The sequence below is a fragment of the Myotis daubentonii genome, chromosome 5 (genome assembly GCF_963259705.1).
Source record: "Myotis daubentonii chromosome 5, mMyoDau2.1, whole genome shotgun sequence".
NCBI lineage: Eukaryota > Metazoa > Chordata > Mammalia > Chiroptera > Vespertilionidae > Myotis > Myotis daubentonii.
Window position 1 is genome coordinate 18,167,803 of NC_081844.1, and position 12,799 is coordinate 18,180,601.

General features: G+C 42.3%; 1 protein-coding gene across 1 annotated transcript; it reads left to right on the plus strand.

Annotated features, from left to right (window-relative positions):
- Positions 1 to 678: 678 nt before the first annotated feature.
- Positions 679 to 2,181, plus strand: LOC132234752 (RNA-binding motif protein, X chromosome-like). The gene has a single exon (XM_059696056.1). The coding sequence runs from the start codon at positions 832 to 834 to the stop codon at positions 2,005 to 2,007; it is 1,176 nt and encodes a 391-aa protein (XP_059552039.1). The 5' UTR covers positions 679 to 831; the 3' UTR covers positions 2,008 to 2,181.
- Positions 2,182 to 12,799: the final 10,618 nt, after the last annotated feature.

Here is a 12,799-nt window from a genome sequence, read left to right on the forward strand (position 1 = left end):
AAGGACTGACCTATTGGCAAAGTCACAAACAAGTCTTCTTCCGAGTCTTAAACAAACCCAGTCTGAGAGGTGGCCACTGATTTACACGCACTGTCATTTAAAAAATAAAAATGGGGGAATTTGCCGGTCCATCCTTGTTGCTTGACACAGTCGCTGCATGGAAGAAACATCTGCACAGCATATGTTTCAAGGGACCTGGCATATAGGGCATACTGTTCTTAATATGTTTGCTTCCCTTCTTAGCGCTATGTGTTTTAACCATGGTCACCTCTTCCAGATAGGTTGTAGGGATTAATAGGACTAAGGAAGGGAATAAAACCCCTTAACTAAGTGCCAGGCGGGTAGTTAATCACTTTAACTATGAACAATCAGGCTTAAGCTACCTAATCTTTACTTAGGATAATCTCCTTCAGTTACTTGCTTGTAGCTTAATAGAACAATAGAGTAACCTTGGAATGGAGATAAGAAACGCCTTAACCTTTGGAATAGAATGGATAGGATTAAAATCAACTGGTATAAATACAGATGTAACAGGACAATAGACACAGAACTTGGCTGGAGATCCTGGCTAGAGAACCTGGCTAGGCTGCTGATCAACTGAACGCTGTCTCCGTGTCATTCCTTCTTCGCTGACTCCGTCCACATCTTTGGGAACACCTGGACCTGCTGGGGTTGGACCCCAACATATGGCGCAGTAGTTCCTGTAGGTTCTCTCTTCCGTCTTCGGAGCCAGTGGCCCTCCCTGTGCTGAGCAGCTAAGAAGCCCCTGCCAGTGACCTCGTAGGAGCTTGAAACCATCGTCACCCCTCGGACTCTTACCAGGAGGGAAACATGGTTGAAGCTGATCGCCCAGGAAAGCTCTTCATTGGTGGCCTCAATACAGAAACAAATAAGAAAGCCCTTGAAGCTGTATTTGGCAAATATGGACGGATAGTGGAAGTACTCTTGATGAAAGATCGTGAAACCAACAAATCGAGAGGATTTGCTTTTGTCACCTTTGAAAGCCCAGCAGATGCTAAGGATGCAGCCAGAGAGATGAATGGAAAGTCCTTAGATGGAAAAACCATCAAGGTAGAACAAGCCACCAAACCATCATTTGAAACTGGTAGGCGTGGACCACCTCCACCTCCAAGAAGCAGAGGCCCTCCAAGGGGTCTTAGAGGCGGAAGAGGAGGAAGTGGAGGAATCAGGGGACCTCCCTCACGTGGAGGGCACATGGATGATGGTGGCTATTCCATGAATTTTAGCATGAGTTCTTCCAGGGGACCACTTCCAGTGAAAAGAGGACCACCACCGAGAAGTTGGGATCCTCCTGCTAAAAGATCTGCTCCTTCAGGTCCAGTTCGCAGCAGCAGTGGAATGGGAGGAAGAGCTCCTGTATCTCATGGAAGAGATAGTTATGGAGGCCCACCTCGAAGGGAACCCCTGCCTTCCCGTAGAAATGTTTATTTGTCCCCAAGAGATGATGGATATTCTACTAAAGACAGCTACTCAAGTAGAGATTACCCAAGCTCCCGTGATACAAGAGATTATGCTTCACCACCAAGAGATTATACTTATCGTGATTATGGTCATTCCAGTTCACGTGATGACTATCCATCAAGAGTCTATAGTGATAGAGATGGCTATGGTCGTGATCATGACTATTCAGATCATCCAAGTGGTGGTTCCTACAGGGATTCATATGACAGTTATGGTAACTCACATAGGGCTCTACCTACAGGAGGGCCCCCGCCATCTTATGGTGGAAGCAATAGCTATGATGATTACAACAGCTCACGTGACGGATATGGTGGAAGTCGAGACAGTTACTCAAGCAGCCGAAGTGACCTCTACTCAAGTGGTCGTGATTGGGTTGGCAGACAAGAAAGAGTGCTTCCCCCTTCTATGAAAAGGGGGTACCCTCCTCCATGTGATTCCTACAGCAGTTCAAGCCGCAGAGCACCCAGGGGTGGTGGCCATGGAGGAAGCCGATCTGATAGAGGGGGAGGCAGAAGCAGATATTAAAAACAAAACTTTGGACCAAAATCCCTGTTCAAAGAAACAAACAGAAAGTGGAACCTATTCTGTCATAACTACCCAAGGACTACTAAAAGGAAAAATTGTGTTACATTTTTAAAATTTTCTGTTAAGTTCCCCTTTCATAATTTTTATGTTCTTGAGAGGAAAAAAGTAAAACGTGTTTGAAAAAAAATAAATCAATATCCTTAAGTATCTGATGTTTCGTATGTGTCTTTTCCTGATCCCCTTCTCCCTCAGAAAATACATGATCTGGAAAATTATGCCATTTCTTGCTTTCTTTATAGCTTGGTCTATATCTTTCTATTATCTATCTATCTATCTATCTATCTATCTATCTATCTATCTATCTATCTATCATCATCATCTATCCACTTATCTATCTACCCATCCATCCATCTAGATTCCTAAAAAGTAGGGTTTTTTTTGGCCAAGGTAATAAAGATATTTCTTTTATATTTTAACAATAGTTTTAAGATCTTGCCATTCATATTTAAATTCTAAAACTCTTGATTTTTGAGCGTGACATGAGTGGAGGGGCTCAGTTGTATTTTTCTCTGATTAATGTAATCAATGTATTAAGTAGTAACCTGTCCTACTTGATCCATACTGTTGTTCTACCATATAACAAATGCCCTTAGTGTATGTGTCTGTTTTGGTGTTTGATATTCTATGACATGAACCTGTTTGCCTGTTTCCTGGGCTGATACCACATCACCTATAATTAATTTTTGATATGCCAAGTCATGTTACTTTATTCTTCTTTTTCAGAAGTATCTTGTCTCTTCCATAAAAAAATTAAAATCAGCTTCCCAGGAAACACTGTGTTGGGATTTTGATTGAAATTACATTTATTCTGTTTTTTAATGATATGTCTTCTGTTTCATAAATCTCTATGTATCTCCATGTATTTCAATTTTCTTTGGTGCTTTTCAGAAGTCTTATTACTTTCCACATGAAGAGCATTTTTTGTTGTTGTTAGATTGGCTTCTTCTGAACAGCTGCTTTCCTTTGGGTGCCTGGAATTTTGGCATGTGCCAGGCAGATGGTGCCGATACCACTGGCCCCCAATAAAACTTTGGACACTGAGGCTCTAATGAGCTTCCCTATTGGATAAAATTTTATGCATCTTCCCACAGCTTTCAGTTGCTGACAAAATTAAGCATGCCCGTGTGATTCCTTGTGTGATGCTTGGAAACTTGTACCTGATTTTCTGTTTTGTATCCATTCACTACAATAAATCATAGCTATAAATATGAAAAAATAAATAAAAATAAATAAATAAAATAAACGGTGGTTTCACATCTGTCAAAAACGGGTCCTGTTTTTACATGTGTGTGCAGGTTCTGATGTACAAGAAAGGGCCATGTGCTTAGTTCGTCCATGCAAAGCTCACAGGTACATCACTAAATACTTTAAAAATAGAATGATCTCCTTTTGAACCAATCTGTTTAGATTCAGGATTAGTAAAACAGTATGAAACTAATGAAATACACTGAGAGGAATTAGAAAGTGTGACACTGATGGTTCTGGGCATGTGAAGGGTGAGGGACAGAAGGGTACACACGGTCTTCCCTTCAGTTCTGCTGGAGAGATGAGCTCTGAGGGCCCAAGCTGCTCCATGCCCAGAGGAGGTGGGTGTGGTCAGTGGCACTGTTTCAGAACTTCTTGCCAAGCAGAGAGCTTACCCAACCCACAGGAACCTTTTTACTCCAGAAAACAGAAACAGCCAGTTCCCAACGGGCATGGGAAAGCCAGTGTCCCCTCCTGTGCATGGCGTCCTGATGAGGTGACGGGGGAGGTGGGCGAGGGGAGCAGTGCAGAGTTGTTACGCAGCTGGAGTGGGAGTGGAATGCCATGAAATGTCCACAGTCCTGGCTGTGCCCACAGCCTGGGCGACTCCTCCAGGCACTGGCTGAGGGATTAGGGCTGATTCTCTCAGGAAGGGAATATTCCATGGGTGGAAGATTTACAGGCTCAGGGTGGGCCGTGTGTTAGTTTGGGGCAAATCCCTCAGCATTCCTGCTGCCAAGCCCTCAAAGGAATGAGGCAGAGGCACCCCTCACCCCCAAGACCCCTTTGTGGCCATTTTAGCATCTACGTGATTTTTAATCCCTTCAGGGAGACTTTCTATCCTGCAGTCCCATCCCATCCCATCCCTCTGTTGCTGTGTGTCTGCCAGCTGGGTCGAGCATCAAGAGGAAGGGGAGTTTATACTTACTGAAAGACTACTATCCTACCGGGAAACTAACCTGTTTACTGTGCTGTTGTAAATATCATACCCTTTATATCCTGTATATTGGCTTCTTTTAAATAAAGTGAAATGTCTTAGAAAAAAAAAAGGCTAGACAGGGCAGGACCCAGAAGACCCATATGGGGAGTGCCACTGAGCCAGAAGCTGGCTCATGGCTGGCCAGCACAGTGGTGGTGGCAGCACTAAGAATGTCCAACTAATGGTTTAGACCTGATCCCTTGGGGGCCTAAGCCTTTAGTTGGACATCCCTTGAGGGTTCCCTGGCTGCCAGAAGGATGTCTGACTGCAAGGTTAGACCTGATCCCCAGGGGAGTGGGCCTAAGTCTACAGGTGGACATCCCCCAAGGGGTCCTGGACTGTGACTGTGCACAGGCCAGGCTGAGGGACACCCCCCCCCAGTGCACAAATTTTTGTGCACCGGGCCTCTAGTCTACACGAATAAAAAAGAAAGATGCAAATTGACCGTACCTTCACAACGCCCACCAGCCAATCAGGCGTGGATATGCAAATTAACCCAACAAAGATGGTGGGCTGATTTGCATATGCAGGTGCCGAGTGGCCGGGGGCAGGGAGCTTGCATCATCACCATGGCGACAATGCAGGCCTTCCACACCACTCCTGGTCTCTGGGCTGTGTGGGAAGGCAGAAAGGCAGCTCTGGCCAGAGAGAAGGCAGTGCTGGCAGCCAGGGGAAGGCCCATTCTTGCACGAATCTTTGTGCATCGGGCCTCTAGTATAATATGATATATATATGACTTAACTCCCTGGAACACTGACAGATAGCTTTATGGGAAAACAATACTAGTGGAAGTCATCTCTGAAGATAGATTCCAGGCATACTAAAGCTTCAAATCTTCCTAAAGTGCAACCCTGGAAAACACATTAATACCTCCACAGGACATTTTCCCCTGCCTTTAGAACCCTTTGAGGTCTGGCAAATGGACTTTACTCATTTGCCCCTTTCTCAAGTATAAGTCTATCTTAATGACAATTTGTATGTTTTCTTCACTGTATGGAAGCATTTTCATGCCACAGGGTCAGCCTCAACATTAAGTAAAATTCTCCTAGAAAAGCCACTGGGGAACTCATTTCATAGAGCAAACAATACAACCTGTTTGTAAGATCTGGCCAATTTTGCAACATTTCCTTTGTGCTTGTTATCCCCAGTCCTCCTGTGCTGTAGAACTGACCAACAGGGTAATCAAAACTCAATTGACAAAACTCACGTCTTTTAACCTGCCTTGGCCTAAGGATCTTCCCTTGGTATTGCCCAACCTAAGATCTACTCTCTTTGGCAAACATCAACTGTCTCCATGAGGTTAGATCAAGGAATGTATAAATCTAACTGAAAGGCGACTCTGGATTTACTGTCAAGAACTTATAAGGGCCCCTAAGGCTAATTCACAGTTACCAGAGCAATCTCCCCAGAAGATAAAGATCTAAATCTTCATAAAGATGTCCTTCAACCCTGAAGGAAAGAGCCATATCAGGTATTAATAACTAACCCTCGTGCTACTAAACTTAAGAATATATATTTTTAAATTTTTATTGTTGACATTATTACAGATGTCCCCCATTTTATACCTTTTGCCCACCTCCACACAGACTCACTCCTCCCCTTCCTCTGGCCCTCATCACACTGTTGTCTGTGTCCATGGGCTATGCATTCATACTCTTTGGCTATTCTCTTCATCTTCTTTCATCCCGTCCACCCCAACCACCTCTTCTCTAACATCTGTCTAACATCTGTGCCATGTATCCATGCTTTTGGTTCTATTTTGTTCATCAGTTTACTTTGTTCATTAGATTCCAAATGAAAGTGAGATTCCATGGTATTTGTCTATCTCTGACTGGCTTATTTCACTTAGCATAATAATCTCCAGGTCTATCCATACTGTTGCAAAAGGTAAGAATTTCTTCCTTTTTACAGCCACATAGTATTCCATTGCGTAAATGTACCACAGCTTTTTATCCACTCACCTGCCAATGGGCACATGGATTGTTTCCAGATCTTGGATATTGTAAACAATGCTGCTATAAACATAGGGGTGCTAATCGGTGTTCCAGGATCCTGAGGATATATTCCTAGAAGTGGGATCACTGGGCCAAAAGGCAGTTCCATTTTTAATTTTTTGAGAAAACTCCATACTGTTTTCCACAGTGGCTGTACCCGTCTGCATTCCCACAAACAATGCACTAGGATTCCCTTTTCTCCACATCCTCTCTAGCACTTGTTTTTTAATTTATTGATGGTAACCATTTTGGCAGGTGTGAAGTGATATCTCATTGTACAGTGGGGCCTTGACTTACCAGTGTCCCGACTAACGAGTTTTTTGAGATACGAGCCATCTCTCAGCCAATTTTTTGCTTTGAGTTGTGAGCTAAAATTCGGGTTACGAGCCAGCTTCAGATACCCCACTGCTAGTTGGCGCAGCGAACGTCACAGTGAAAGCCACAACATCAGCCCAGCATCACGTGTCTCACTCGTTCACTTTTGATTTGACATACGAGTAATTTGAGTTACGAACTCTGTCATGGAACGAATTAAACTCGTAAGTCAAGGCCCCACTGTAGTTTTAATTTGATGATTAGTGATGTTGAACATTGCCCCAGCCAGGTGACTCCATTGGTTGGAACATCATCTGGTACATCAAAAGGTTGCAGGTTCAATTCCCGGTCTGGGCACATACCTAGGTTGCAGGTTTGATTCCCGGTCTCCAGTCAGGGCAGGTACGATTTCTCTCTTCTCTCTCTCTCTCTCTCTCTCTCTCTCTCTCTCTCTCTCTCTCCCCCCCACCTCCCTTCCTCTCTCTCTAAAATCCATAAACATATCCTTGAGTGAGAATATTTTAAAGATTATTTTTAAATTAAATTTATTTGGATAACCTTGGTTAATAACATTATATAAATTTCAGGTGTACAACTTTATTATATGACATCTATGTACTCTATTGTGTGCTCACCACCCTAAATCTAGTCTCCTTCCACCTCCATATATTTTACCTACTTTGCCTTCTTTTGCTTCCCCTTTGCCCCCTTCCTCTCTGGTAATACCATTCTGGTATCTACAAGGTTGGTTGCTTGCTGGCTTGCTTTTTGTTTTATACCCTATATATGAGTGCAACCTTGCTCTCAAGTCCTTCTCCTTTTCTGTCGAACTTATTTCACTTAACAAAATACTTTCAAGATTCATTTATGTTTCACAAATGGCAATATTTCATCTTTTTCATGGCTAATATTTCATTAATATATGTACCACATCTTATCCAATTATCCATCGAAGGTCACTTAAGTTGTTTCCATGTCTTGGCTATTGTAAATAATGCTGCAATGAACATAGAGGTACATATGTCTCTATGAATAAGTATTTTCAAATTTTGTAGGTAGATAACCCAAATTAAGACCATTGGGTCATATGATAGTTTTATACTTAAATTTTTTAGGAACCTCCATACTATTTTCCATAGTGCTGTACCAGTTTACATTCCCACTAGCAGTGTATGAGGGTTCCTTTTTCTCTATAAACTTTCCAACACTTACTTGTTTTATTGATAATAGCCATTCTAACAGATGTGAGGTTGTACCTCACTGTGGTTTTGATTTGCATTTTTCCTCATAACTATTGAAGCTGGGCATCTTTTCATATATCTGTTGGCCATTTGTATGTCTTCTTGGGAAAAGTGTCTGTTCAGATCCTCTGTCCATTTTTTAAATTAAATTATTTGTTGTTGTTTTTGTTGAGTTGTAGGAGTTTTTTTTAATATTTTGGATACTGGTCCCTTATTGGGGGTATAATTTGCAAATATATTTCTTCCATTTGGTTGGTTACCTTTTTGCTTCGTTGATGGTTTCTTTTGCTGTGCAGAAGCTGCAAACTACAAGACATCGATGAAAGAAATTGAAGAAGAGATAAAGAAGTGGAAAGATAGTCCTAGTTCATGGACTGGAAGAATTAGCATTGTTAAAATGGCCTAAAGCAATATATAGATCTAATCTAATACCTATGAAAATCCCAATAGTATTTTTCACAGAAATAGAATGAAAGTCCTCAAAATTGTATGAAACCACAAAAGACCCTGAATTGACAAAGGAATCTTGAGGGGGCGTAAAAACAAGCTATAGGGATCATGGTCTCTGACATTAAAATATACTACAAAGCTACAGTAATTGAAACAGTATGATATTGACAAAAAACAACACAAATAAAACAAAACAAAACAGACACATAAACCAATGGAACAAAATTGAGAACCTGGAAATAATTCCACATATTTTTGACTAATTTTTGACAAAGGAGCAGAAAACATACAATGCAGAAAGGAAAGTTTATTCAATAAGTACTGTTGGGAAAACTGAAAAGCCACTGAAACTAGACTGCTGACACTATACACAAAAGTGAACTGAAAATAAAGACTTAAATATAAGAACTGAAACAATAAAATACATGGAAGAAACTAGGCACTACACTTATGGACTTTGGTCTCAGAGGGATTTTTGTGAACTTGACCCCAGTGGCAAGGGGGAAAAAGCAAAAATAAATGAACGGGACTACATCCAACTTAAGGGTATCGACTCACAGATTCATGTTTCTCATTTAAAAGGGTCACCCATACCTGAGTGGTCAACTCAGTCTGTTGGAGATTTTAAGTTGAAAATGATTAGTGATGTTGAACATTGCCCCAGCTAGGTGGCTCAATTGGTTGGAGCATCATTCCATACACCAAAAGGTTGCAGGTTTGATTCCCAGTCAGGGCACAACCCAAGACCACTAGTAGAATTCTCATTCCAGGATTAAAGTAGATGGCATCTGATGTAAGTGGCTCTCCCAAGACCCCAGACCAGGCCAGTCATACATCATTCTACCTAGTAACCCCTTTACTTAGTCATCCAGTTCACACCCTTTGTTTCATTTACTAATTATATTGCTATTATAATGTCTTTTTTTTTTCCTAAACAAAACTCTTGACAGGATAATCTTTCAATTCTAACCCAAACATATAGAAACATTAGATGCTCTTTTAATCATACTCATGATAAATCACATGATGACCTTAATATCTTCTGTGTTGATGATTATTATGATCATACAGAGAATATGAAGTACCTGCCTTGTAGAAGAGTCAGCTGGCTGTGGTGAGCTTGGGTCCTTGTGTTTGTTCCATTGGTCTATGTGTCTATGTTTTGGCCAATATCATACTGTTTTAATTACTGTAGCTTTGTAGTATAATTTAATCTCAGAAATTATGATACCTCCAGCTTGGTTTATTCCCCCCTCAAGATTGCTTTGCCTATTCAGGGTTCAGACTCTCTTGAAGGCTCTTAGGGGGAGGTCTGAGCACACTCAGGGAGAGACTGAGTTGTGTGGCTCTAGGGCAGCAGTTCTCACCTGTGGGTCAAAACCCCTTTGGGGGTCGAACGACCCTTTCACAGGAGTCGCCTAAGACCATCGGAAAACACATATATAATACATATTGTTTTTGTGATTAATCACTATGCTTTAATTATGTTCAATTTGTAACAATGAAATTGGGGGTCACCACAACATGAGGAACTGTATTAAAGGGTTGCAGCATTAGGAAGGTTGAGAACCACTGCTCTAGGGCAAGGGCAGTTCCCCCCCACACACACACACCCAACTGATGCTATTGTTCCTGTGCAGAACCCTCCCTTCACACAGCCAAATCTTGGTCTGTTTGGGCCTGATGAATTCTTCTGGCCTCACCCTGACAACTCCCTGAGACCTCTTCCCACCACAAAGGTCTGTGGGCATCTGGCAGGTAGCAACTGGCACTGGTACCCTGAAACTTCAGCTGAGTGGCTCAGACCCAGCACAGTCACCAAGTTTGAATCTGTATCAATTTGGTAAACACCACTCACTTCTACCTGGTGGTGACTCACTGTGAACATACCTCATGCAACTCCAGTACCACCAGAGGCTCTTTCAGTGACTGAGCCTAGTAGGCAGCCAGCAGGCAGAGGCAGATCTCAGGGTACCTTGAGCCTTTTGTTGACCTGCTCCTGGGTTCAGTGCTGGTAAAAATCAGATTTGCTACTTGGGCCCTTCCATGTACATCCACGCCCAGCAGAGGCAGCTATAAAATGAGGATCTCTTTGTAGCTCCAAACAGTATCCCAAAGCTAGTCACAGGCAGCACCTGACATTAAGTCCCTCTCAAGAAGCCCAGAACCAACACACCTGGTGGCGAGTTGCAGACCATATTTGCCGGGAGCCGGTCCATCCTTGCTGTTTCAAGGGACCTGGCATATATGGCATACTGTTCTTAATATGTTTGCTCACCTTCTTGGCACTATGTGTTTTAACCAAGGTCACCTCTCTGAGAAAGGTTGTTTCCCCAGGTAGGGATTTTCCCCTGAAGTTAGGGAGGGAATAAAACCCCTTAACTAAGTGCCAGGCGGGTAATTAATCACTTTAACTACAAACAATCATGCTTAAGCTACATAATCTTTACTCCCTGGAATGGAGATAAGAAACGCCCTAACCTTTGGAATAGAGATTGATAGGATTGGAATCAACTGGTATAAATACAGATGCAACAAGACAACGAGAGACAGAACTTAGAAGACAGAACCTAGACACAGAACCTAGAGACAGAAGAACTTCGCTGGAGAGAACATGGCAAAAGATCCTGGACAGAAACTGGAGACAGAACCTAGCGAGAGAACATGGCAAAAGATCCTGGACAGAAACTGGACACAGAACCTAGAGACAGAACCTGGCTACAGAACCTGGATAGAACATGGCAAGAGAACCTGACTAGAACCTAGACAGAACCTGGACAGAACCTGGCTGGAGAACCTAGTGAGGGAACATGGCTACAGAACCTGGCTGGGGATCCTAACCAGAATTTCGCTGGAGATCCTGAACAGAACTTGGCTGGAGATCCTGCCTAGAGATCCTGGCTAGGCTGCTGATCAACTGAACGCTGTCTCCGTGTCATTCCTTCTTCGCCGACTCTGTCCACACCTTTGGGGACCCCTGGACCTGCTGGGGCTGGACCCCGGCATAGAGCAAGATCCAATCAGCTCCACAAGTGGTACACCCAAAGGGAGATCTCAGCAGGCACCCTCCTGGGGAGAATTCCACTCATGGTGTCAGCTCCTGCATAGCAGTTCATACACAGTGGTCGGGGTCAATTCTCATAGTCAGCCAGCCTAAAGATCAATGCCACTCAAAGATGGGCCAAAGGAATTAAGACTCAACTATCAGAGGAGGGCTCACATAATCCATAGAAGGGACATTTCTGGACAACCTAACTCAGGTAAACAGGGAGCCTGAGCACCACCAGACACCTACTACATAAGGCCAACTTACCAAGACTGGAAGGCATAGCAGATCTACCTGATACAGAGTAACAAATACAGAGAGGCAGCTAAAATGGAGAGACAAAGGAACATGCCCAATGAAAGAGCAGGAGAAATCTCAAAAAAAAAGAACTAAATGAAAGGGAGGCAAGCAATCTACCAGATATAGAGTTCAAAACCAAATATTATAACCAAATATTTCATTGGTTATAAGGATGGATGCTTAAGAAACTTAGGGCAAGAATGGATTAACTCAGTGAGAACTAAAGAGATAGTAAGCATAAAAACAGAATATACAAACCATAAAAAAATAACCAGTCAGAAATGAAGAATATAATATCTGAAATGAAGAATACACTACAAAAATCAAAAGCAATTAGGTGAAGCAGAGGATCGAATCACCAATTTAGAAGGTAAGTTAGCGAAAAACACCCAATCAGAGTAGTAAAAAGATAAAAGAAGTTTAAAAATTGAGGGGAGGTGAAGGGACCTCTGGGGCAGCATAGAGGTACCAGAAGAAGAAGAAAGAGAGCAAGGAATTAAGAACCTATTTGAAAAAATAATGACTAAAAACTTCCCTAACCTGGTAAAGGAAAAAGACATACAAGCCCAGGTTACCTACCAGGTAGCTCCCATAAGACTGCCACATGATTTCTTAACAAAACATCTCAGGCCAAAAGGTTGGATCTTGCTTTGTTTGTTTGTTTGCTTGCTTGCTTGCTTGCTTTCTCTCCTTTATTCTGGATTAAAACGTTCAAAGAAATTAAATGGCATCTGACTGGATTCTCCATCTCTTTCTTCATCAGGCTCTAAAGCCACTGTATCAAAGTCAGGCTAATGAAAAGCCAGAAGTTCAGGACACATACTTCCATGAGGTAATTGGCATTTGCCTCGACTCCTAGCCCTTGCTGCTGGGAGACCAGGCCACTGGAGGGCTGCTTTGCTCAAAAGGCACCAGAGCTACAGCGCTTGGAGACTAAGGCTTGAGACCTACACAATATATTATTGGCTTCAAAATATGCTGAGAAAGCTACAAAATCAAAATGGGAAAATATCTAATTAAATGTTCACAAATACATGTTACCTTCATTAAGTGCTGAAGTTAGTACTTATATAAAAATTCCATTACATTGAAACACAATTTCAAGTTAGATTTTTTCAATTTACAAGAATTCCTTAGAATGCATGAGTGCCAAAACATCAGC

Bases quoted from the DNA above. Each gene is read 5' to 3' on its own strand.
- LOC132234752 (XM_059696056.1), top strand. From the start codon at position 832: ATGGTTGAAGCTGATCGCCCAGGAAAGCTCTTCATTGGTGGCCTCAAT.